This window comes from Bufo gargarizans, chromosome 10 (assembly GCF_014858855.1).
Source record: "Bufo gargarizans isolate SCDJY-AF-19 chromosome 10, ASM1485885v1, whole genome shotgun sequence".
Lineage (NCBI taxonomy): Eukaryota > Metazoa > Chordata > Amphibia > Anura > Bufonidae > Bufo > Bufo gargarizans.
In genome coordinates, this window is record NC_058089.1 from 72,589,121 (window position 1) to 72,614,832 (window position 25,712).

A 25,712-nucleotide genomic window follows, 5' to 3' on the forward strand; every position below is an offset into this window, starting at 1 on the left:
CTAATCAGCATTTGTACTTTTATAGTATCTGGAAGTGATCAAAACTGATCACGGTCAGATCTATAATTGTACTAGTGTCACTTTAGTTCGCCCTCCACCCAAAACGCAGTGTTTGCCCGATCAGGCGTGATCGCTCGCCCACACGTGCGTTCGCCCACACCCGCCCCACCGCAGTGACAAAAAAAACATTTTTTTTTGATCGCTGCACATTAAATTTACACGCACTGCGGCGATAAAAAAATCAGTTTTGATATTTTTTATCAACCGCAGCGGCCTCCGGTACTTCGCTAGGCTCCCCTTTGTAAGACAGGCTTGCTTTTTTTTTCTTGGGTAGTCTCAGGGAATACCCCTAAATTTAGTTGCCCACATGTCTAACAGGGGGTATTCTTCTGAAGAAGCCTACAGGCTTCTGACCCAGTCGGATGAGGAGTGGGAACCCTCATCTGATTAATCCAGCGGGTCAGAATACGAACCTGTAGAAAGCAGTGGCTCTCTGACCCAAAGTTCAGACGAGGAGGCTGAGGTCCCTGATAGAACCAGGCGTACCCGGCCCCGTGTCGCTAGACCGCAGGTTGCGCAGGATCCGCTTCAAGAGCAGCAGAGTGGGGCTGGTGCTGTCGGATTACGTGGTGAGGCATACACCAGCAGCCCAGCCCTTCCTGGACCTAGTACCAGCACTGCCGTACAACCTGGTGAAGTAGCGAGCACCAGAAGGGCAGTTGAAGCTGGTACGGTGGCACGTGCAGTAGTGACCCCGTCGCAGCCACCGCAAAGACGTGCCCGTAGAGCCCCTAGAATCCCAGAGGTGCTGGCAAACCCTGATTGGCAGTCCCCAACTTCAGCCGCACCCGTAGTTTTCCCTTTCACCGCCCAGTCTGGAGTTCGGGTTGAGACAGCTCAGATCGGTTTGGCCCTGGGATTTTTTGAGCTGTTCTTGACTGCGGAGCTTTTAGACTTAGTTGTGGCAGAAACAAATCGGTATGCCACACAATTTATAACCGCTAACCCGGGAAGCTATTATGCCCAGCCTTTCCGGTGGAAACCAGTCCAAGTTTCCGAAATTAAAACTTTTCTGGGCCTCCTCCTCAACATGGGCCTGACAAAAAAGCATGAATTGCGGTCATATTGGTCCACGAACCCGATTCATCACATGCCCATGTTCTCTGCTGCTATGTCCAGGACACGATTTGAGGTCATCCTGCGTTTCCTGCACTTTAGTGACAACACCGCCTCCCGTCCCAGGGGCCACCCTGCTTTTGACCGGCTCCACAAAATTCGGCCCCTCATAGACCATTTCAACCTGAAATTTGCAGATATTTATACCCCAGAGCAAAACATCTGCATAGACGAGTCCCTAATACATTTTACCGGGCGCCTTGGCTTCAAACAATACATCCCAAGCAAGCGCGCCCGGTATGGGGTCAAATTGTATAAGCTCTGTGAAAGGGCCACAGGCTATACCCACAAATTTCGTGTCTATGAGGGAAAAGATCAGACCCTGGAGCCGGTCGGTTGCCCTGACTACCTGGGGAGCAGTGGGAAGACAGTTTGGGACTTGGTGTCACCCTTATTCGGCAAGGGGTACCATCTTTATGTGGACAATTTTTACACAAGTGTGGCCCTCTTTAGGCATTTGTTTCTAGAACGGATTGGCGCCTGTGGTACCGCGCGAACTAGTCGTGCGGGCTTCCCCCAACGGCTCGTTAGCACCCGTCTTGCAAGGGGGCAGTGGGCCGCACTGTGTAACGAAGAACTGCTCGTGGTGAAATGGAGAGACAAGCGTGACGTTTACATGCTCTCCTCCATTCACGCAGACACGACAATACAAATTGAGCGAGCAACCCGTGTCATTGAAAAGCCCCTCTCAGTCCACGACTATAACCTCCACATGGGAGGGGTGGACTTCAATGACCAGATGTTGTCTCCGTATTTAGTTTCCCGCAGAACCAGACGCTGGTATAAGAAGGTGTCTGTATATTTAATTCAATTGGCTCTGTACAATAGTTTTGTTCTCTACAGTAAGGCTGGGAGAACTGGATCCTTCCTCAAATTTCAGGAAGAGATCATCGAGAACCTCCTGTACCCAGGAGGTTCCGTGGCCCCATCCACCAGTGTAGTTAGCCGTCTACACGAGCAACATTTCCCCAATGTCGTTCCTGGTACCTCAACCCAACCGTCACCCCGAAAAAGATGTCGTGTCTGTAGCAGGAGTGGAATAAGGCGTGACACCCGCTATTTCTGTCCTGACTGTCCCGACCACCCTGCCCTATGCTTTGGAGAGTGTTTCCGGATGTACCACTCACAGGTACACTATTAGCATAGGGATCATCTCACCAGGATAGGCACACAGGGCTATTAGGGCCCATTCACTCACTGCTGCTGCAAACGTCTCCTTTCACATGGGACAAAGTGCATAACGCACTTCGCCACAGCTTTGCACATTGACCCATGGGGAAGGAGAGGTTTGTTCTATAAAGGTAAAAAAACAAAAACAAAACAAAAAAAAACACCAGTAAGCAAACAGGTTAATGTTTAGTTCCAAAAGTTAAAGTTACATGTTCTGTTCCAAAGTTAATAAAATTATTGCGTTGTGGCCTGGTTTTTTCTTTTTTCTTTTTTTACCTTCCAGGTGGACCAACCGATCTACTAGCTGCAGCACCGATGTGCATTCTGACAGAAGCATTGCGCTGCTGTCAGATTACACGCAAGTCGGTGTATGCGGCGCTGCAAGACGGGATTTTCTCCTCTGCAGTGACAGATACGTTTGCCAAGGCATACGAGCTGAGGAGGAGGCGGTGTTCCTATGCTTTGGCAAGCACTTTGTGTATATATATATATATATATTTATATATATATATAAAAAAAAAATCCCGGCAATGATTTATTCATCCACATCGATTGATGCGAATGGAGAAATCTGGTTTGCCAGGGCATACGAGCTAAGTGGGTATGGCTGTAGGGCGGAGCTCCTATGTCCTGGCAGACGCCTTTCCCCTCCATTTTTTTTTTTTGGCAGAGATTTTTTAATCCACATTGATCGATGCGAATGAAGAAATCTGTGCCGTTCATTTTTTTCTTTCAGCCCAGAGGCTGAACGGAAAAAAAAATCTCATTACCTGTATGCTCAATATAAGGAGAATAGCAGAAACTCCTAATGCTGGCCATACATGTAATGATTGCGGAGACCCTCAAATGCCAGGGCAGTACAAACACCCCACAACTGACCCCATTTTGGAAAGTAGACACCCCAAGGTATTTGCTGAGGGGCATATTGAGTCCATGAAAGATTTAAATTTTTGTCCTAAGTTAGCGGAAAGTGAGACTTTGTGAGAAAAAACAAAAAAAAATCAATTTCCGCTAACTTATGCGAAAAAAAAAAAAATTCTATGAACTTGCCAGGCCCCTCATTGGATACCTTGGGGTGTCTTCTTTCCAAAGTGGGGTCACATGTGGGGTATTTATACTGCCCTGGCTTTTTAGGGGCCCTAAAGCGTGAGAAGAAGTCTGGGATCCAAATGTCTAAAAATGCCCTCCTAAAAGGAATGTGTGCCCCTTTGCGCATCTAGGCTGCAAAAAAGTGTCACACATCTGGTATCGCCGTACTCAGGAGAAGTTGGGGAATGTGTTTTGGGGTGTCATTTTACATATACCCATGCTGGGTGAGAAAAATATCTTGGTCAAATGCCAACTTTGTATAAAAAAAATGGGAAAAGTTGTCTTTTGCCAAGATATTTCTCTCACCCAGCATGGGTATATGTAAAATGACACCCCAAAACACATTCCCCAACTTCTCCTGAGTACGGCGATACCAGATGTGTGACACTTTTTTGATGCCAAGGTGGGCAAAGGGGCACATATTCCAAAGTGCACCTTTCGGATTTCACCGGTCATTTTTTACACATTTTGATTGCAAAGTTCTTCTCACACATTTGGGCCCCTAAATTGCCAGGGCAGTATAACTACCTCACAAGTGACCCCATTTTGGAAAGAAGACCCCAAGGTATTCTGTGAGGGGCATGGCGAGTTCCTAGAATTTTTTATTTTTTGTCGCAAGTTAGTGGAATATGAGACTTTGTAAGGAAAAAAAAAAAAAAAAAAAACATCATCATTTTCCGCTAACTTGTGACAAAAAATAAAAAATTCTAGGAACTCGCAGTGCCCCTCACGGAATACCTTGGGGTGTCTTCTTTCCAAAATGGGGTCACTTGTGGCGTAGTTATACTGCCCTGGCAATTTAGGGGCCCATATGTGTGAGAAGTACCTTGCAATCAAAATGTGTAAAAAATGACCGGCGAAACCCGAAAGGTGCACTTTGGAATATGTGCCCCTTTGCCCACCTAGGCTGCAATAAAGTGTCACACATGTGGTATCGCCGTACTCAGGAGAAGTTGGGGAATGTGTTTTGGGGTGTCATTTTACATATACCCATGCTGGGTGAGAAAAATATCTTGGTCAAATGCCAACTTTGTATAAAAAAATGGGAAAAGTTGTCTTTTGCCAAGATATTGGAAAGAAGACACCCCAAGGTATTCTGTGAGGGGCATGGTGAGTTCCTAGAATTTTTTTTTTTTGTCGCAAGTTAGTGGAATATGAGACTTTGTAAGAAAAAAAAAAAAAAAAAAAAATCATCATCATTTTCCGCTAACTTGTGACAAAAAATAAAAAGTTCTATGAACTCACTATGCCCATCAGCGAATACCTTAGGGTGTCTACTTTCCGAAATGGGGTCATTTGTGGGGGTTTTCTCATGTCTGGGCATTGTAGAACCTCAGGAAACATGACAGGTGCTCAGAAAATCAGAGCCGTTTCAAAAAGCGGAAATTCACATTTTTGTACCATAGTTTGTAAATGCTATAACTTTTACCCAAACCATTGTTTTTTGCCCAAACATTTTTTTTTTATCAAAGACATGTAGAACTATAAATTTTGCGAAAAATTTATATATGGATGTCGTTTTTTTTGCAAAATTTCGCAGCTGAAAATGAAAAATGTCATTTTTTTGCAAAAAAATCGTTACATTTTGATTAATAACAAAAAAAGTAAAAATGTCAGCAGCAATGAAATACCACCAAATGAAAGCTCTATTAGTGAGAAGAAAAGGAGGTAAAATTCATTTGGGTGGTAAGTTGCATGACCGAGCGATAAACGGTGAAAGGAGTGTAGTGCCGAAGTGTAAAAAGTGGCCTGGTCATGAAGGGGGTTTCACCTAGCGGGGCTGAAGTGGTTAAGTTCCCAGTCCGCCCCTGTGCACAAGGGTGGTCTGACACGCTACAGTGGAGCAGCTCACCACCAGCTCAAACACCCTGCAACCATTGCTGGAAGAACACAAGCTGGTGGTAGCATTATGGCCATGATGGTCAGGGGAATGTTTTGTAACATTCTCTGGGCCACTAATCCATGTGGAAGGCACTCGCAATTGATTTAATTATGAATCCATCCTTGTAGATCATGTACACCCATACATGCTGATTGTTTTCCCTGGGGTGGATGGAATGTTCCAGAATGACAATACAACAGCTAGAAATGTCCAACAATGGTTGAAAGAGCATTGCCAAGACTTATGGATCCTTCCCCATGTTCCGGCTCCAGATACCGGTGACAACCTTCCAGGCCGTCACTCTGGATATTAGCTGGTGGTCATAATAATCGGACTCGCCTAGCTGTCAATATATATACGCCAGTTATTTGTGGTGTATGGTGGTGGCCTTATTAACCCTTTAATTAAACTTTTGTGCTGATCAGTGTCATGCACACAGGCCACACTTATATAATGCCCCTTTATAGTAATAAAAGCTTTTTTTTTTCACTGGCTGCTTTTTATTAAATCCCTGGTAATAATATTGGGGCACGCTACATATAGTATGGGGGACACTTCTCACAACCAGGGTAAAGAAGATGGCTGATAAATCAGATTCCAGCTGTGTTAGGAGAGGTCTGACTCTATTCCACCACTTTGCCTATGTTTTGGTAAGTCTCCCCCATGGTTTCCTGAGGTATACGTTGCCCTTTGCGGTCACACCAGTGTGCACACAGGAGCTGCACTGTCGGTGTCACTCTGGAGCAGATAGGAAGCAGAGGAGTTGTCAGTGGTAACCAATGAGATTCTGGGAATCTGGTTTTGGTGACTGCTCCACTGTTCGTCCTAGTTGGTGCTTATAAATGGCGCGCCATTAGTTGGAGTGGCGGTGACACCCCGCCATGTTTGCCGTCTCTTCCCCTTCTCTAGCACTCTTTGCCTGAGGACTCCTCCAGTTGCTTGCTCTCGCTCTTTTGTGTCAGTGCCCGTCTCTTCTGTGGGGAAGTGAGACGCGCTTCCTGAGGGAGGGACAGTCAGTGAGTGGCCTGACAGAGACTGTCTCTGCTACCGACAAGGGAGGAACAGAGTCAGAGAGTGCGGGGGAGAGGAAGAACCGCGAAGACTACGGGGCGTGCTGTAACCTCCTCCTGTCGGGTGATAGGGGCTTCTCTGTGCAGCCAGGGCAGAGGTAACTGGCATGGAGGAGGACCACTCTGCAGGTGAGTAGTGGAGAGGACTGGGGCTGTATGGAACTCGCTCCCTGCTGATGTGAAACTGCATGCACAACAAGCACACGTTGGGAGTAGTAGTGCCACAGCAGCTATGTCTCTGAAGTAGTGAGAACATTCTGCCACTCCTAGGAGCCTGTAATCACATGTATTCTTATTAGTAACAGCTTCTTATAAACCATCTGCCAATTTCAACATCCCTGTCTTCTGTCAGTGAATCTGATTATTTCTGTTGACATACAGGGGGTCATTTACTAACGGGTCATTTACTAACATATATACGCCACTTTTTCTGAATATTTGTCGCAGATTGCGATGCAAAGGTAACTTTTTCCCGCTCACGACAGGTCTAAATAAAGGTGGCGTGTCGTGGGTGGGCCAGGAGGCCCGTCTCATTTATTATTGTTTTAGGTGCAGAAAATGGTCTAAGGGTACTTTCACACTTGTTAAAGTTTTCCGGTATTGAGTTCCGTCCTAGGGGCTCAATACCGGAAACAAAAAACGCTTCAGTTTTATCCTAATGCGTTCTGAATGGAGAGCAATCGGTTCAGTATGCATCAGGATGTCTTCAGTTCAGTCACTCTTACGGTATTTGGCTGGAGAAAATACCGCAGCATGCTGCTCTATTTTCTCCTGCCAAAATTCCAGAACACTTGACAGAATGTCCGGGACCAAATTTTCCGGCAAAACGGATCCCGTTTCCTGGTCTACGTATGCACAGACCTTTTAAAAATATGAAAAATAAATACCGGATCTGTTTTTCCAGATGACACCGGAGAGACGGATCCAGTATTGCAATGCATTTGTGAGACAGGTCCGCATCCGGATCCGTCTACAAATGCTATCCGCTTGCGCATGGATTTCCGGATCCGGCAGGCAGTTCCGGCAACAGAACTGCCTGCCGGATCCTCACAATGCAAGTGTGAGAGTACCCTTAATCTACACCAGCAAGGAAGCTGGCTTATATTTAGACAGGCGGGGTATATGTCCCACGTTATGTTGGGGACCAGCGCCTCTACATAAATTTGTCGCATCGACTGCCAGCTAAAGGGGTATTAAAGGGCTTATACAACCCCTATAATGGCCCGTCTAATGCCCGGGCCCCTCACACAGGTTGTACTCATGCTCCCCTGCACCCACGTCCCTTCTGATGCCCGCGTGGCTGCTGCTGCATCGCCCCGCTGCGAGGATCAAAACATCCAGGGGGGGGGGCAGCCAATAGTAGGCCTCGACGGGGACAAGACTCCCTAGCATCATGGTGTCGGGGAGCAAGGTCAGTAGGTAAATAATTTATTTTTTTAATTTATTTTATAATCCATGATTTATTTGTTTGTCAATGTGTGAAAATTGCCCTGGCAGTGAAAGTGTTAATCACCTTCTTTATGGGAGGTTGGGTTCATTTGAAAATCCTGGTCTGAATAATACTCGTTTTTAGTGCATCTCTGTTTCTAGACAGGTTTACATTGTAAGTGGTGAGGGTAAAAGTATCATCTGACATAGAGGAGGGTGTGTAAATGTGATTCACAATGTGAACCAATAACATATGATGAGTGCAGGAATGTAATATGGCCGCAGGTGTTCAGCGGAGTGACATGCCGGCAGCAGACAAGCACAGCCTGGTATTAGGAGCACCCTGGTAATCGATTTTTCATATCTTACAGATGAGTGCCTGCCAGCAGGGTGGGAGGTCCGTCTCCAGGCACAGGAAGAAGAAGTCCTGTTGTTAAAGTCAGCCTTATGTGATGTCCTGCAAAGGATCCGCAACCTGGAGACTCAGTTGCCTTCTGGACACCTTTGTAAGTGAAGAAATAAATGTGTGTATACATACATATATATCCCAATATTCCTATTACTTGTATTAGGGGCTGCTGCAGAGCTTTTCTTTGAAGATACGACACCCTCTACCTTTGCTAAAAGCTCTGCAGCATGTCTTCCAGGTGTGGGGACACAGAATGGTATAAGGCTGGACTGAAATACAGCATTTTGTAGTTTTTTTTAGGCTAAAAATGGTGAGGCCAGATGTTATTTTATAGTCTGTATCAAGTTATTTAAAAGTCTACATATTTTCCTGCCACTAGTTGCAGCATAGTTATGCCCACCCTTCCCCTAGTAGTAACTCCATGTTTTGCAACCAGTCCTTCTCAAAGTAATCATATTTAGGTTTCTCCAGCTCACCCCTCTCCTATTAATCATGGCACGGCTCTATGCCGCCCCCCCCAATGAACACAATAGTCCCAGCAGAATTTGCCATCACACAGTACTTCCAGCATGATCCCCCAGTCTCCCTTCTAAGTAGTGATAGCAAAATTTCCTATTCCTTCCCTCTCACAGTCAGAGATGGACCTTTTCCTCCACACAGTAGTCGGAGAAGGACCTTTTCCTCCACACAGTAGTCGGAGAAGGACCTTTTCCTCCACACAGTAGTCGGAGAAGGACCTTTTCCTCCACACAGTAGTCGGAGAAGGACCTTTTCCTCCACACAGTAGTCGGAGAAGGACCTTTTCCTCCACACAGTAGTCAGAGAAGGACCTTTTCCTCCACACAGTAGTCAGAGAAGGACCTTTTCCTCCACACAGTAGTCAGAGAAGGACCTTTTCCTCCACACAGTAGTCAGAGAAGGACCTTTTCCTCCACACAGTAGTCAGAGAAGGACCTTTTCCTCCACACAGTAGTCAGAGAAGGACCTTTTCCTCCACACAGTAGTAACGCAGTGAGTCCAGGAGGAGCAGGAGTGGCAGTGGCTCTGGCTGTCACAGTGGCTTTCCTCACTTTTGATTCCTAGGGCCATGCAGTGAAAGGGCGGTGCACCCTGTCTTCCCCCGTGGCACAACTTGATTTTGCGGCTCCTGCCTGTTGGTAGTCGGAGTGGGCGTGATGTTGAGTGTATGTAGGATATCTTACAGACTCCAATGCTCAGCCATGTAGATTTCTGAACTTTGTCTCTTTCTCCCTTTCTTTAGATCATCCAGAGATCAGCGAGTCTCTGTAATTTTAGTCCAGTTTTATGAAGAATGGAGTACATGAAGTTGTTTCTCAAATTTCCTCTAGTAGCTAACTCCAGGCTGGAACTTTATAAACCAGGGATCAGCAATCTTCCACACTCCACCTGTTGTGAAACTACAACTCTCAGCATGAGAGAGAGAACAGCCAAGCAAGTGTGCATGATGGGAGATGTAGTTTCACAACACCTGGAGTGTCGGAGGTTGCTGACCCCTACTATAGACTTGAGCTAAGGGCAGATCCAGGATCCACACCCAAACTTTCTGGAGGGGTGTCAAAGTTGGTTAACTCCATCACTTCCATCCATAATCATACTGGATATACAAAGCATAAAATGACATTACATACCATCACAAGCATTAAACAGCTTTGGCAATAACAGTACGTTTCCTCTTTCAGTAAGCACAGTCCTGTGTCCACTCTTGGTGGTCACAGCAGGATCTCCTCCTGCCTTTAGACCCCATGTGCTCAACCTCACATGCTTCCAGGATGTGCTCTCTGCTCCTATTGCTGACAGCTTTCTATAGTTCCCTGCATTGGTCTCCACACTATTCTCATTATTGTTAATATTACATCAGTCTTTATAGTGTTATGTGATTTAATTAGATTACTGCATTGTCTGGGTGCGCACATCCGTCACACGATGGTGAAAAATGGTTGTCTGATGGGAGTTTTTTTAAGGGCCGTTTTATTCACATGGCCATTTTTTATTGACGCTCCATGAATAACGCCTGTCAAAAAAAATTGTCTATTTTCTTGGACCGACAGTCCTAATACAGTTGAAGGAAACGGCCATTTCTTAGAAAGGTGTCAGTAAAAAACAAAACAAAAAACTGCTATTAACAAACGGACCGTTTTGGATTTTTTGACTGTTGTGAGAATGTAGCATGAGTTTCAGTGGTTTCATTGTCTGCATTTAACCCTATTAAGACCAGGAGATTTTATGTTTTTTCGTTTTCATTTACTACCAGCCCTTCCAAAGCCCTAACTTTTTTATTTTTTTAATCACATAGCCGTATGAGGGCTTGTTTTTAAGTGGGCGTTGTGGGGAAGGGCCAACAGGCCCGTCTCATTTACCATTTTCTACGCCTGTTTTAGACACAGAAAATGGTCTAAATTTAAAACAGCTAAGAAGCGGCAGAGGGTCCACTGAAGTTAACTGCACAGATGCAGCATCTGACCACGGCATCTGAAAGCTTAAATGTATGTGATCTACGTTATGGGTGCTGCACGTGGTTGCAATTTACGTGGGGTGGCCAGGAAGAAGTTAAAGATGACTTTCACCCTAGTGTTAAAGAGCTCTGGCTGGCAGTTTCAGCAGTGCCGCAGCACTCTGCATCTGACATTGCTGGAAGCTAATTAGCTAATTTACATACCAGACGGGAAACCAATACAGGGGGCACAGCGGCCAAACGGAGCACTGCATAGAGAAAATAGTAAGCGCTGTAACATGCCATCAGTATTCCATACAAATCATTGAGCAGGCACCTCAGCTAAATGCGCGGGGGGGGGGGGGGTGTCCCGTGACTCCCGTGACTCCCGTGACGGCGATCCAGGCCTGCGGTTTGTGGCTTTTACCTGGTGCGGCGGTGGTGCCATCGGGACCCCATGGGGCGGTAGGGGGGGGCCCGATGGCATGGAAGGCAGTGCAATGCCTTCCTGTGACGTGCCTGTGAGATCCAGCCCCCTGGATCTCACAGGCCGGAAGCTGTATGAGTAATACTCACTGTATTACTTATACAGCCAATGCATTCCAGTACAGAAGTATTGGAATGCATTGTAAAGGATTAGACCCCCAAAAGTTTAAGTCCCCATATCGACCGGCTCTATAAACATATCACATGACCTAACCCCTCAGATGTATAACGAAAATTGAGGCACTGAGATTTAGGTTATTGCAATCAAACTTTTTTTATTTTTTCAAGTTTTTTGCAGTAGTTTCATCCAAAAAGCCCAATTAGATTTTTTGTACAAACAGTATATTAAGACCAGACGTTTCGGTCGTTTCAGACCTTCATCAGTGGTCACATTTTGTATCTGTTCTGGTAGGGAGGTATGGACATCAGGGCTTGGATGTACGGCGTCCGTACATCCAAGCCCTGATGTCCATACCTCCCTACCAGAACAGATAAAAAATGTGACCACTGATGAAGGTCTGAAATGACCGAAACGTCTGGTCTTAATATACTGTTTGTACAAAGGATAAATAAATAAACTATGTCTCAGAATATAGAGACACTAAAACATCATTTTTGTTTTGTTTTAAAAAAGCTGTTATTGTGTAAAACTTACATAAATAAAAAAAAAGTATACATATTAGGTATCGACGCGTCCGGATCGACCGGCTCTATAAAAATATCACATGACCTAACCCCTCAGATGAACACCGTCAAAATAAAAAATAAAAACTGTGCTAAATAAACCATTTTTTGTCACCTTACATCACAAAAAGTGTAATAGCAAGCAATCAAAAAGTCATATCCCCCCCCAAAATAGTGCCAATCAATCCGTCATCTCATCCCGCAAAAAATGAGACCCTACCTAAGATTATCGCCCAAAAACTGAAAAAACTATGGCTTTCAGAATATGGAGACACTAAAACATGATTTTTTTTTTTTTGTTTCAAAAATGATATTATTGTGTAAAACTTACATAAATAAAAAAAAGTATACATATTAGGTATCGCCGTGTCCGTATCGACCGGCTCTATAAAAATATCACATGACCTAACCCCTCAGATGAACACCGTAAAAAATTTAAAATAAAGACTGTGCTAAATAAACCATTTTTTGTTACCTTACATCACAAAAAGTGTAAAAGCAAGCGATCAAAAAGTCACACGCACCCCAAAATAGTGGCAATAAAACAGTCATCTCATCCTGCAAAAATCATACCCTAAGGCCTCATGCACACGACAGTTTTTTTTCACGGCCCGCAAAAACGGGGTCCGTGGGTCCGTGATCCGTGACCGTTTTTCCGTCCGTGGGTCTTCCTGGATTTTTAGAGGATCCACGGACATGAAAAAAAGTCATTTTGGTGTCCGCCGGGCCGTGCGGAGCCAAACGGATCCGTCCTGAATTACAATGCAAGTCAATGGGGACGGATCCGTTTGACGTTGACACAATATGGTGCCATTTCAAACGGATCCGTCCCCATTGACTTTCAATGTAAAGTCTGGAGTTCTGTTATACCATCGGATTGGAGTTTTCTCCAATCCGATGGTATATTTTAACTTGTAGCGTCCCCATCACCATGGGAACGCCTCTATGTTAGAATATACTGTCGGATATGAGCTACATCGTGAAACTCATTTCCGACAGTATATTCTAACACAGAGGCGTTCCCATGGTGATGGAGACGCTTCAGGTTAGAATATACAAAAAAACTGTGTACATGACTGCCCCCTGCTGCCTGGCAGGTGCTGCCAGGCAGCAGGGGGCAGACCCCCCCCCCCCCCCTGTTTTTAACTCATTGGTGGCCAGTGGGCCCCCCCTCCCCTGTTAACTCGTTGGTGGCCAGTGTGCGCACCCCCCTCCCTCCCTCCCTCTATTGTTTTAATACATTGGGGCCAGTGTGCGCGCGCCCCCCAACCCCCCCTCCCTCCCTCTATTGTTTTAATACATTGGGGCCAGTGTGCGCACCCCCCCAACCCCCCCCCTCCCTCCCCCCATTGTAATCATCATTGGTGGCAGCGGAGTAGAAGATTTTCCTACTTACCTGGCTGCTGGCTGCTGCGATGTCTGCGTCCGGCCGGGAGCTCCTCCTACTGGTAAGTGACAGCAATGCGCCGCACAGACCTGTCACTTACCAGTAGGAGGAGCTCCCGGCCGGACGCAGACATCGCAGCAGCCAGCAGCCAGGTAAGTATGAAAATCTTCTACTCCGCTGCCACCGATGATGATTACAATAGAGGGAGGGAGGGGGGGGGGGGGGGGTTGGGGGGGTGCGCACACTGGCCCCAATGTATTAAAACAATAGAGGGAGGGAGGGAGGGGGGGGGGGTTGGGGGGGTGCGCACACTGGCCCCAATGTATTAAAACAATAGAGGGAGGGAGGGGGGGTTGGGGGGCGCGCGCACACTGGCCCCAATGTATTAAAACAATAGAGGGAGGGAGGGGGGTGCGCACACTGGCCACCAACGAGTTAACAACAGGGGAGGGGGAGGGGGGGGGGCCGCACAATGATATTCAAACTGGGGAGGGGGGGGGTCTGCCCCCTGCTGCCTGGCAGCCCTGATCTCTTACAGGGGGATATGATGGGGTTAATTGTACTATCATATCCCCCTGTAAGAGATCGGGTGCTGCCAGGCAGCAGGGGGCAGTCTTGTACACTGTTTGTAGTGTATTCTAACTAGAAGCGTCCCATCACCATGGGAACGCTTCTGTGTTAGAATATACTGTCGGATCTGAGTTTTCACGAAGTGAAAACTCAGCTCTGAAAAAGCTTTTATGCAGACGGATCTTCGGATCCGTCTGTATGAAACTAACCTACGGCCACGGATCACGGACACGGATGCCAATCTTGTGTGCATCCGTGTTCTTTCACGGACCCATTGACTTGAATGGGCCCGTGAACCGTTGGCCGTGAAAAAAATAGGACAGGTCATATTTTTTTCACGGCCAGGAAACACGGCTCACGGATGCGGCTGCCAAACGGTGCATTTTCCGATTTTTCCACGGACCCATTGAAAGTCAATGGGTCAGTGAAAAAAAACGGAAAACGGCACAACGGCCACGGATGCACACAACGGTCGTGTGCATGAGGCCTAACAATGGTAATCGCCCAAAAACTGAAAGAATTATGGCTCTCAGACTATGGAAACACAAACATGATTTTATTTTATTTTTTTAAAGAAATCATTGTGTAAAACTTAATACTTAACATAAATTTTAAAAAAAAGTATACATATTAGGTATCGCCACATCCGTGACCTGTTCTATAAAAATACCACATGATCTAACCTGTCAGATGAATGTTGTAAATAACAAAAAATAAAAACGGTGCCAAAACAGCTATTTCTTGTTACCTTGCCTCACAAAAAGTGTAATATAGAGCAACTAAAAATCATATGTACCCTAAACTAGTACCAACAATACTGCCACCCTATCCCGTAGTTTCTAAAATGGGGTCACTTTTTGGGAGTTTCTAGCGGTGCATCAGGGGGGCTTCAAATGGGACATGGTGTCAAAAAAACTGTCCAGCAAAATCTGCCTTCCAAAAACCATATGACATTCCTTTCCTTCTGCACCCTACTGTGTGCCCGTAGAGCAGTTTACGACCACATATGAGGTGGTTCTGTAAACTACAGAATCCGGGCAATAAATATTGAGTTTTGTTTGGCTGTTAACCCTTGCTTTGTTACTAGGAAAAAATGGATTAAAATGGCAAATTTGCCCAAAAAGTGAAATTTTGAAATTGTATCTCTATTTTCCATTAATTCTTGGGGAACACCTAAAGGGTTAACAAAGTTTGTAAAATCAGTTTTGAATACCTTGAGAGGTGTAGTTTCTTAGATGGGGTCACTTTTATGGAGTTTCTACTCCGTAGATCAGGGGGGGGGGGGGGGTTCAAATGGGACATGGTGTCAAGAAAAACAAAATCTGCCTTCCAAAAACCGTATGGCATTCCTTTCCTTCTGCGCCCTGCCGTGTGCTCGTACAGTAGTTTACGACCACATATTGGGTGTTTCTGTAAACTACAGAATCAGGGCCATAAATATTGAGTTTTGTTTGGCTTTTAACCCTTGCTTTGTAACTGGAAAAAAATTATTAAAATGGAAAATCTGCCCAAAAAGTTAAATTTTGAAATTGTATCTCTATTTTCCATGAATTCTTGGGGAACACCTAAAGGGTTAACAAAGTTTGTAAAATCAGTTTTGAATACCATGAGGGGTGTCGTTTATAGAATGGGGTTATTTTTGGGTGGTTTCTATTAAGTAAGCCTTGCAAAGTGACTTCAGACCTGAACTGGTCCTTAAAAATTGGGTTTTTGAAAATTTCTGAAAAGATTTGCTTCTAAACTTCTAAGCCTTGTAACATCCCCCAAAAATAAAATGTCATTCCCAAAATGATCCAAACATGAAGTATACATATGGGGAATGTAAAGTAATAACTATTTTTGGAGGTATTACTATGTATTATAGAAATAGAGAAATTGAAACTTGGAAATTTTGCCTTTTTTTTTGTACATTTTTTTGGTAAATTTGGTATTTTTTTTATAAATAAAAATTTATTTATTTTTACTTCATTTTCCCAGTGTCATGAAGTGCAGTATGTGCCGAAAAAACTGTCTCAGAATGGCCTGGATAAGTCAAAGCGTTTTTAAAGTTATCAGCACTTAAAGTGACACTGGTCAGATTTGCAAAAAATGACCTGGTCCTTAAGGTGAAATAAGGCTGTTTCCCAAAGGGGTTAAATACAAAAAATGTGTTATATGTGTTCTTAGATGCCATTATGGTTAAGTTGTTTTCACTTTTGCAGGTGACTACTCCTCCTCCATTGTGCCACCTGTCAGTAATGTCATTTCACCGCTCAAAGCTATAAGGTAGCAATATATTTACTTTTACATTTATGCAATGCATAATTTCTTTCTTTCTTGTCGTTGTTTTATGTTCTAGAGTAACGTGAAGATAATGTGTCAACACATTTTTGTGTTCATATGTCCAAATAAGAGATTTTAGCAGATATACAGAAATTGGAATTAAAAGGGCAATCTGCAGAATTCTATGATTGCAGGCAGCCAGTGGTATAAACAATGTATAGTAAGGGGTTGCTCTCTCAAGCAGGGCAGCGGTGACAGATTCGTTTGCTGACAACAGGATTAAAGTTCAAATTGATGCTTTATTTTATGACACTCCGGCAATTTCCTGGGAAACCCAATTATAATTCCCTAGGTACGATGAAGTTTCAGCACCACAAAACAAAAGTCAAACAAAATAAACTCCTGTCCGTCTGGGCTCTAATTAATACAGATTAGTGTCTAGCTCACCTATTGAGCGCAGGTCACACACAGAGAACCTGGCGTCTCTAGCCAGCGAGGCAGCCAGCTTCCTAGACTTCTTCCAGGCATAATTCTCCCTGACTGACAGCCTGGGATGTGTTTTTTATTTTCCCTTAACAATCCCAGCTGGTTACACCTGGGAATCCCTCAGGATAGGGGAAAACCTGCCCTGGAATGAGGGTGGACTGGGGAGGTCCCACTACTAAACCTACCTTCCCAGTCCAAATAAAATCCAGCCCTTGAACTTATAACAAAACTGTCTCGGCAAGCTACACATTGCTCAAACCACGTTAGCTTTTCTGGATCTTACTTACCTCACCCAGTTGAGGAACCTGGGTGACATATACACCCCTTCCAAGACTTTTCCATACACTTTACCACAGTATGTTATCATTAATGAGAAAATGTTGTATATTTTAACCCCTTTCCTGTATGCATTTTGCACCTTAGTGAGCAAGCTATAACTTCTTTATTTTTCCTTCAGTTAAGCTATATGAGGGCTTCTCTTTTGCGTAAAACGTTGTAGCTAATTGCACCATTTTGGGGTACATATATATATATATATATATATATATATATATATATATATATATATATATATATATATATATATATACTCATTGATTAACATTTATTAACTCTTTCTGGGGAGGAATGGAAAAAAAAACTGCACTACTACCTTAGACTATTTACTTTGTAAATTTTCCGACATTCACTTTGAAGCATAAATCACATAATAACTTTATCCTCCCCCCTCACATTGTAGGTGCATTCCCACTCTGAGAGACAGAATACAAAATAATAATTCAGGAAATCGCATTGTATGATTTTTTTGAAAGAATTTATTTGTCTTGCACTGCTGAACATAAGTATTTGAACACCTGAGAAAATCAGTGTTAACCTCTTAAGGACCCTGGGATTTTCCATTTTAGAGTTTTCATTTTTCATTCACCGCCTTCCCATAGTCCTAACTTTTTTAATTTTCCATTCACATAGTCTTATGAGGGCCATTTTCTTGCGGGACAAGTTGTACTTTCTAATGGTACCATTTACAGCTGCATACCATGTAGTAAGGAGCTGGAAATAAATTCCAAATGTGGTAGAATTGGTATAAAGTTTGTACACTATAAGGTAAAATTGACCTGTAATCTTCATTCTCCAGCTCAGTACGGTTCCAACGATACCAGACTTGTATAATTTTTTTAATACTGAAAAAAAACTTAGAACCTGTGTACGGGGCTGTGCGAGGGCTCATTTTTTGCGGGATGATCTGTTTAAAAAAATTATTGGGTAGTTGAAGTGATATCAAATGGCAAATTGGCTGTTTTAATTTTTTTCCCTGCTACGCCATTTGCCATATGCCATTAATATTGTTATATTTTAATAGTATGGGCATTTTCGCACGCCCATGATGTTTAATTGGTTAATTATTTTTATTTAAGAAAAGGGGGGGTGATTTGAACTTTTTTTTTTTTATATATTTGTAAAAACTTTTTTTTAAGTCACCTTGGGTGACAATAACTGGCAATTTGATTGCCCATAGTATTCAGTGATGGCTAAATAGCCATCATTGAAGACTCAATTTGCACTATATCAATACAAGGCTGCCACCTAGTGGCCTGTATTGATATATACATCTATACTCTGAAGCCTGCTTGAGGCTTCGGTCAATTAGCACAACGTAACAGATTCCCCGATCTCAGCCAGGGAAAGCTGTTACTGGACCGGAAGCGCGCGACTTCTGGTTTCCGGTCTGCACAGATGCCATGGTCACATTTGACCACGGCATCTGAAAGGTAAGATGTATGCGATCAGCTTTAGGCTACATGCACACGACTCTTGTTTTGGTCCGCATCCGAGCCACAGTTTTTGCAGCTTGGATGAGGACCCATTCACTTCAATGGGGCCGCAAAAGATGCGGACAACACTCCTTGTGCTGTCTGCATCCGTTGCTTCGTTCTGTGGTCCGCAAAAAAAATATAACCTGGCAGTTATATTAATGGCTGTCCGTGCTGTTCCGCAAATTGCGTAACGCACGCGGACGCCATCCGTGTTTTGCGGATACGTAATTTGCAGACCGCAAAACACACAACGGTCATGTGCTTTGTAGCCTTATACATATTTAAAATAGCAGAGACCTCGCGGCTAAGGCGCCTGCTGCACGCTCGAGCGGGTGCCATGTTTAGGGAACAGTACAGCTATGTCATGATGGGTCCTTAAAGGGTTAATATTTGGTACAGAAGCCTTTGTTTGCAATTGGAGGTCAAACATTTCCTGTAGTTTTTGACCAGGTTTGCACACACTGCAACAGGGATTTTGACCCACTCCTCCACACAGATCTCCTCTAGATCGGTCAGGTTTCGGGGCTGTCGCTGAGCGAGCAACACAGAGTTTTAGCTCCCTCCAAAGATGTTCTATTGGATTTAGGTCTGGAGACTGCCTAGGCCACTCCAGAACCTTGATATGCTTCTTACGGAGCCACTCTTTGGTTATCCTGGTTGTGTGCTTCGGGTCGTTGTCATGTTGGAAGACCCAACCACGAACCATCTTCAATGCTCTGAGGAAAAGAGGTTGTTGCTCAAAATCTCACAATAAATGGCCCCATTCATCCTCTCCTTAATACAGTGCAGTCATCCTGTCCCCTTCGCAGAAAAGCACCCCCAAAGCATGATGTTACCACCACCATGCTTCACAGTAGGGATCGGGTTCTTGGGATGCAACTCATCCTCCTTTTTCCTCCAAACACGACGAGTGAAGTTTAGACCATACTTTGGTCTTATCTGACCACATGACTTTCTCCTATGCCTCCTCTGGTTCATCCAGATGGTCATTGGCAAACTTCAGACGGGCCTGGACATGTGAAGACTTGAGCAGGAGAGCCTTCCGGGCAATGCATGATATGAAACTATGACGGTGTAGTGTTCTACCGACAGTGACCTTTGAAACTATGGTCACAGCTCTCTTCATGTCATTGACCAGCTCCTTCCTTGTAGTTCTGGGCTGATTCCTCACCTTTGTTATCATCAGTGATACCCCATGAGGTGAAATCTTGCATGGAGCCCCAGTCCGAGGGAGACTGACAGTCATCTTCCATTTCCCAACAATTGCTCCAACAGTTGATCTATTTTCACCAAGCTGCTTGGCAATTGCCCCGTAGCCCTTTCCAGCCTTGTGGAGGTCCACAATTTTGTCTCTGGTGTCTTTTGACAGCTCTTTGGTCTTGCCCATGATAGTAGTTGGAGTCTGACTGACTGTGGGGTGGACAGGGGTCTTTAAAGAGCTCAGACAGGTGCTACTATGTTAGATTAATGAGTGGAGTAGAGGTGGACTTTTTAAATGCACAGTAACAGGTGGAGCCAGAATTCTTGCTGTTTCTCAGGTGTTCAAATAATTATGTTCAGCGGTGCAAGACAAATTAAAAATCATACAATGTGATTTCCTTATTTATTTATTTTTTTATTTGGTCTCTCGCAGTGGGAATGCACCTACAATGTGAATTTCAGACCCCTCCTGTAATGACCGGCGTCACACACAGGGAGGAAAACAGGGAAAGCCCTGCCCAAGGGAGAGGGAAAGGTGGTGACCCCTAACTCACCTTGCGTCTGGCACCTGACTGACCTGACGTCCCTAGACAGGTTCCTCACCCGTGCGGCGATCACGTGCCTAAACCCTGGCTTTCCCTGAAATGAGCCCTGGATAGTGAACGGGCCGGTGGGATCACTAGTCCGCACCACTGCACTAAGAGGGAAACACCAGGGAGAGGACAGACAAATACAAACAAACACAAACACCCAGGTGGGCGACCACAGCAGTCCACAAAGGTCCAACAGGGATCCGGAGGGTAGCGTTCTGAAACAACCATATCAGAACGCAGCAACACAGCTCCAGTGGGTCAGAGTAGATGTCCAGGCAGGAAGCTCTATCTCTGGCAACCAGAGAAGTGTGAGAGAGGAATATAAGGAGGTTTGGGAGTGCTGGACAAGGAACAGCTGAGGAGAAGGACTACGGATCCCTGAGTGAGCCAAAAGGGTTTGCAAAGCAAACCCAGAAAGCTACCATAAGGAAAACAGCCCTATCTTAAATAGAGCGTGCAGCCAACCGCTGCGACTTCCTGACCCCGGGTATAACGGAGTCAGGCGTGGTTCTCGATACCCTCGTGACAGTACCCCCCTCTCTACGAGGGGCCTCCGGACACTCAGGACCAGGTCTCTCAGGATGAGAGGCATGAAAAACCCGAACTAACCTGTCGGCGTTTACCTCAGACGCAGGAACCCACATTCTTTCCTCGGGACCGTAACCTCTCCAATGCACCAGATATTGAAGAGAGCGGCGGACCCAACGAGAATTAACAATTTTGGATATCTGAAATTCTAGATTACCATCCACGACAACAGGAGGGGGTGGCAGCGGTGATGGTTCTAGAGGTGGAACATATTTTTTGAGTAACGACTTATGAAAAACATTATGAATTTTAAAAGTCTGAGGTAACTCCAGGCGAAAAGCCACGGGGTTGATGATGGCTACAATTTTGTAAGGGCCAATAAACCTAGGACCCAGTTTCCAAGAGGGAACCTTCAATTTAATATTCCGAGTAGACAACCACACATAGTCATTCACTCCTAGGTCCGGACCTGGCGACCGTCTCTTATCAGCCATGCATTTGTATTTACCTCCCATATTTTTCAAGTTAGCTTGCACCTTCTGCCATACCGATGAAAGAGATGACGAAAAACGTTCCTCTTCGGGAACCCCAGAAGACCCCCCCTCTTTGAAAGTACAGAATTGGGGATGAAAACCATATGCACCAAGAAATGGTGACTTGCCAGTGGATTCCTGACGGCGATTATTTATGGCAAACTCAGCTAACGGTAAATATGATGACCACAACTCTTGGTTTTCAGATACAAAACATCTTAGATATGTCTCAAGGTTTTGGTTGGTACGCTCAGTCTGTCCATTCGACTGAGGATGGAAAGCTGAGGAAAAGGACAAGTGTACCCCCAAACGGGAACAAAAAGCTTTCCAAAATTTTGAAATAAACTGGGTACCCCGATCCGAAACAACATCGGAGGGGACCCCGTGAAGCTTCACGATTTCACTGACGAATACCTGAGCAAGAGTCTTAGCATTAGGTAGTGCGGGTAACGCAATGAAGTGTGCCATTTTGCTAAACCTGTCCACTACTACCAAAATAACTGTTTTACCCGCAGACAAAGGTAAGTCAGTGATAAAATCCATTGACAGATGTGTCCACGGTCTACTGGGAATGACGAGTGGTAATAGAGACCCTGCAGGATGTGTATGTGAAACTTTTGCGCGCGCACAGGTAGAACAAGAAGACACAAAATCCAATACATCCTGACGCAACCTTGGCCACCAAAAACGACGAGACAATAGCTCCAAGGTTGCTTTACTACCCGGGTGCCCAGCAAGTGCCGAATTATGATGTTCCTTTAATAATTCGAAACGTAGGTTCAACGGTACAAACAATTTCTCTGAGGGGCAAGAGACCGGGGCGTCCCCCTGGGCCTCTAGCACCTTCCCCTCCAAAACCGAGTGTACCGCAGAGACAACCACTCCTCTTTGTAGAATGGGCACCGGATCACTCACAGTACCCCCTCCAGGGAAACAACGAGATAATGCGTCTGCCTTGGTGTTCTTTGCCCCAGGACGATAGGTTATCACAAAGTTAAACCTGGTAAAAAATAGCGACCACCTAGCCTGTCTAGGGGTGAGACGCTTAGCTGATTCGAGGTACAGGAGATTTTTGTGGTCCGTAATCACAGTGACGGGGTGGACTGCCCCCTCTAAGAAGTGACGCCACTCCTCAAACGCAAGTTTAATAGCTAATAGTTCCCTATTGCCAATATCGTAGTTCTTTTCTGCTGTAGATAGTTTTTTAGAAAAGAAAGCACAAGGACGCCATTTGCCAGGAGACGGACCCTGAGACAGCACAGCCCCCACTCCCACCTCTGACGCATCGACTTCAACAATAAAAGGCTGAGAGACATCAGGTTGGACTAGTACAGGTGCTGAGGTAAACCTCTCTTTTAGAGAGGAAAAAGCAACTTTAGCGGCGTCAGACCATTTAGAAAAATCAGTCCCCTTCCTAGTCATGTCAGTAAGCGGTTTTACAATAAGTGAATAATCTTTAATGAATTTCCTATAGAAATTCGCGAAGCCCAAGAACCGTTGTAGTGCTTTGAGGTTCTCAGGAAGATCCCAATCTAAAATTGCCTGGACCTTCCTAGGATCCATACGGAAACCTGACGCAGATAAAAAATAACCCAGGAATTGTATCTCCTGAACGGCGAAGACACATTTTTCAATCTTAGCATATAATTCATTCGTCCGTAGGACCTGCAGTACTTGTCTGACATGCACCTCATGTGTTTTCAGATCAGACGAATAAATTAAAATATCATCTAGGTATATTACCACAAACCTGCCGATTAGATAACTAAAAATGTCATTAACAAAATGTTGGAAGACGGCAGGAGCATTGGTCAGACCGAAAGGCATAACTAGATTTTCATAATGCCCCTCAGGGGTGTTAAACGCTGTCTTCCACTCATCCCCCTCCTTAATACGAATCAGATTGTAGGCCCCCCTAAGATCAAGTTTGGAGAACCACCTAGCACCCGCAATCTGATTAAACAGGTCAGGAATGAGAGGAAGAGGGTATGGGTCTCGGATGGTTATCCGATTTAATTCGCGAAAATCTAAGCAAGGACGCAGGCCCCCATCTTTCTTTTTAACAAAGAAAAACCCTGCAGCCACGGGTGAAGAAGAGGGTCTGATGTGTCCCTTAGCCAAGCTCTCGGAGATATATTCTTTCATGGCTTGTCTCTCTGGACCCGAAAGATTATATAACCTGGTCTTGGGTAAATTTGCGCCGGGAATAAGGTTGACCGGGCAATCATAAGGACGATGAGGTGGTAACTTCTGACAACCTTTCTCAGAAAAAACATCCTCAAAATCCGAAATAAATGTAGGTAGGGTAGTTATGGAGGCGACTAAGCAATTGCTATTTAAGCAATTTTCTCTGCACTGCTCACTCCACTCCAATATCTCCCTGGCCTGCCAATCCACCACTGGATTGTGCGCTACCAACCAGGGAAGGCCCAGCACCACCGGAGTGGGAAGCCCCTCCAGAACATAACCTGAAAGCATCTCGTTATGTTGGTCCCCTACCCGAAGGTGTAAATTATGAACGATGTGGGTGAGGTTTCTCTGAGACAGGGGAGCAGAATCAATAGCGAATATGGGAATGGGTCTCTGTAACGTACAGAGAGACAAACCCAAAGAGCGGGCAAAATTGGCATCTATCAAATTTACCCCTGCTCCACTGTCTAGAAAGAAAGAAATAGTCTCCGTCTTATCACCAAAAATAATAACCGCTGGCAACACAAATTGCGATGTACGTATGGAGGAGACGTATACCCCCCGGCTGACATCCTCCACACAGCCTGGGGTTAGTAGTTTTTCCGACGGTCTTTTGTTTCTGAGGAAAGAAGGACAGACATTAATGAAATGACCCCTCTCCCCACAAAAAAAACAAACCCCACGCCTACGGCGAGCCTCAGGAGGACGGACCTGATGAGAAGTTCCTCCTAGCTGCATAGGCTCGTTTAAGTCCGTACAGACTAACTGCTGCTTGGGAGGGGTTACCAATTTCTCCGGTTCTTTCAACCTGTCCCTAAGGCGTCTCTCTATACGGATAGAAAGGGACATAACCGCATCAAGGGAAAAGGGGGTCTCATATAATGCAAGCGCATCCTTAACCCTCTCGGATAACCCAGAGCAGAACTGACTCCTGAGAGCCGGGTCGTTCCATTGGGTATCCGTAGCCCACCTACGGAATTCAGAGCAATACTCCTCTACCGGCCGCTCTCCTTGTAAGAGTCTCCGTAATCTTGATTCAGCCAGTGCTACTCGGTCAGGGTCGTCATATATGAGACCCAAGGCCCCGAAAAACTCATCCACTGACCGAAGAGCCTGGGAATCAGTAGGTAAAGAGAAAGCCCAGGACTGCGGGTCCCCCTGCAGCAGGGAAATAACAACCCCCACCCGCTGATCTTCATTACCAGAGGAGTAAGGGCGCAGTTTAAAGTATAATTTACAGGCCTCACGGAATGTCAAAAACTTGTCCCTTCCCCCAGAAAATCTGTCAGGGAGAGGGACCTTGGGTTCCGCAACAACCTGGTTACCAGTAGCAACAGCTGGGCTTGCGGTCAGTTGTAATTGCTGCTGTTGCTGGAGGACCGACGCCTTCAATTCTACCACCTCCAAAGACAGGCCACGAAATTGTTTGGACAGAGCAGCAATTTGATCCATACTGGATTCTAAGTAGGTAAAAATATATATATATATATATTTTTTTTTTTACCTACACAAAATAAGGGCCAGAGATAATGTAATGACCGGCGTCACACACAGGGAGGAAAACAGGGAAAGCCCTGCCCAAGGGAGAGGGAAAGGTGGTGACCCCTAACTCACCTTGCGTCTGGCACCTGACTGACCTGACGTCCCTAGACAGGTTCCTCACCCGTGCGGCGATCACGTGCCTAAACCCTGGCTTTCCCTGAAATGAGCCCTGGATAGTGAACGGGCCGGTGGGATCACTAGTCCGCACCACTGCACTAAGAGGGAAACACCAGGGAGAGGACAGACAAATACAAACAAACACAAACACCCAGGTGGGCGACCACAGCAGTCCACAAAGGTCCAACAGGGATCCGGAGGGTAGCGTTCTGAAACAACCATATCAGAACGCAGCAACACAGCTCCAGTGGGTCAGAGTAGATGTCCAGGCAGGAAGCTCTATCTCTGGCAACCAGAGAAGTGTGAGAGAGGAATATAAGGAGGTTTGGGAGTGCTGGACAAGGAACAGCTGAGGAGAAGGACTACGGATCCCTGAGTGAGCCAAAAGGGTTTGCAAAGCAAACCCAGAAAGCTACCATAAGGAAAACAGCCCTATCTTAAATAGAGCGTGCAGCCAACCGCTGCGACTTCCTGACCCCGGGTATAACGGAGTCAGGCGTGGTTCTCGATACCCTCGTGACACCTCCATGATTTCTAAGTGGGAGAACTTGCAAAATCGCAGGGTGTTCAAATACTTCTGTTCCTCACTGTAGATACAGTACATGCATAGATTTTGACTTTTTTATTTTTCTTTCTATGGAGCT

At 45.2% G+C, this 25,712-nt stretch overlaps 1 protein-coding gene across 1 annotated transcript in view; it reads left to right on the forward strand.

Annotated features, from left to right (window-relative positions):
- The first annotated feature begins 6,165 nt into the window (after positions 1–6,165).
- The window catches only part of EML3 (EMAP like 3), a 194,096-nt gene continuing 174,549 nt past the window's right edge, over positions 6,166–25,712 (forward strand). Inside the window, exons 1-3 of the mRNA XM_044270888.1 lie at positions 6,166–6,516; positions 8,187–8,321; positions 16,005–16,068. Of these exons, the coding sequence (XP_044126823.1) occupies positions 6,495–6,516; positions 8,187–8,321; positions 16,005–16,068 (221 nt within the window). The 5' untranslated portion in view covers positions 6,166–6,494. The remainder of the gene's footprint in view (positions 6,517–8,186; positions 8,322–16,004; positions 16,069–25,712) is intronic.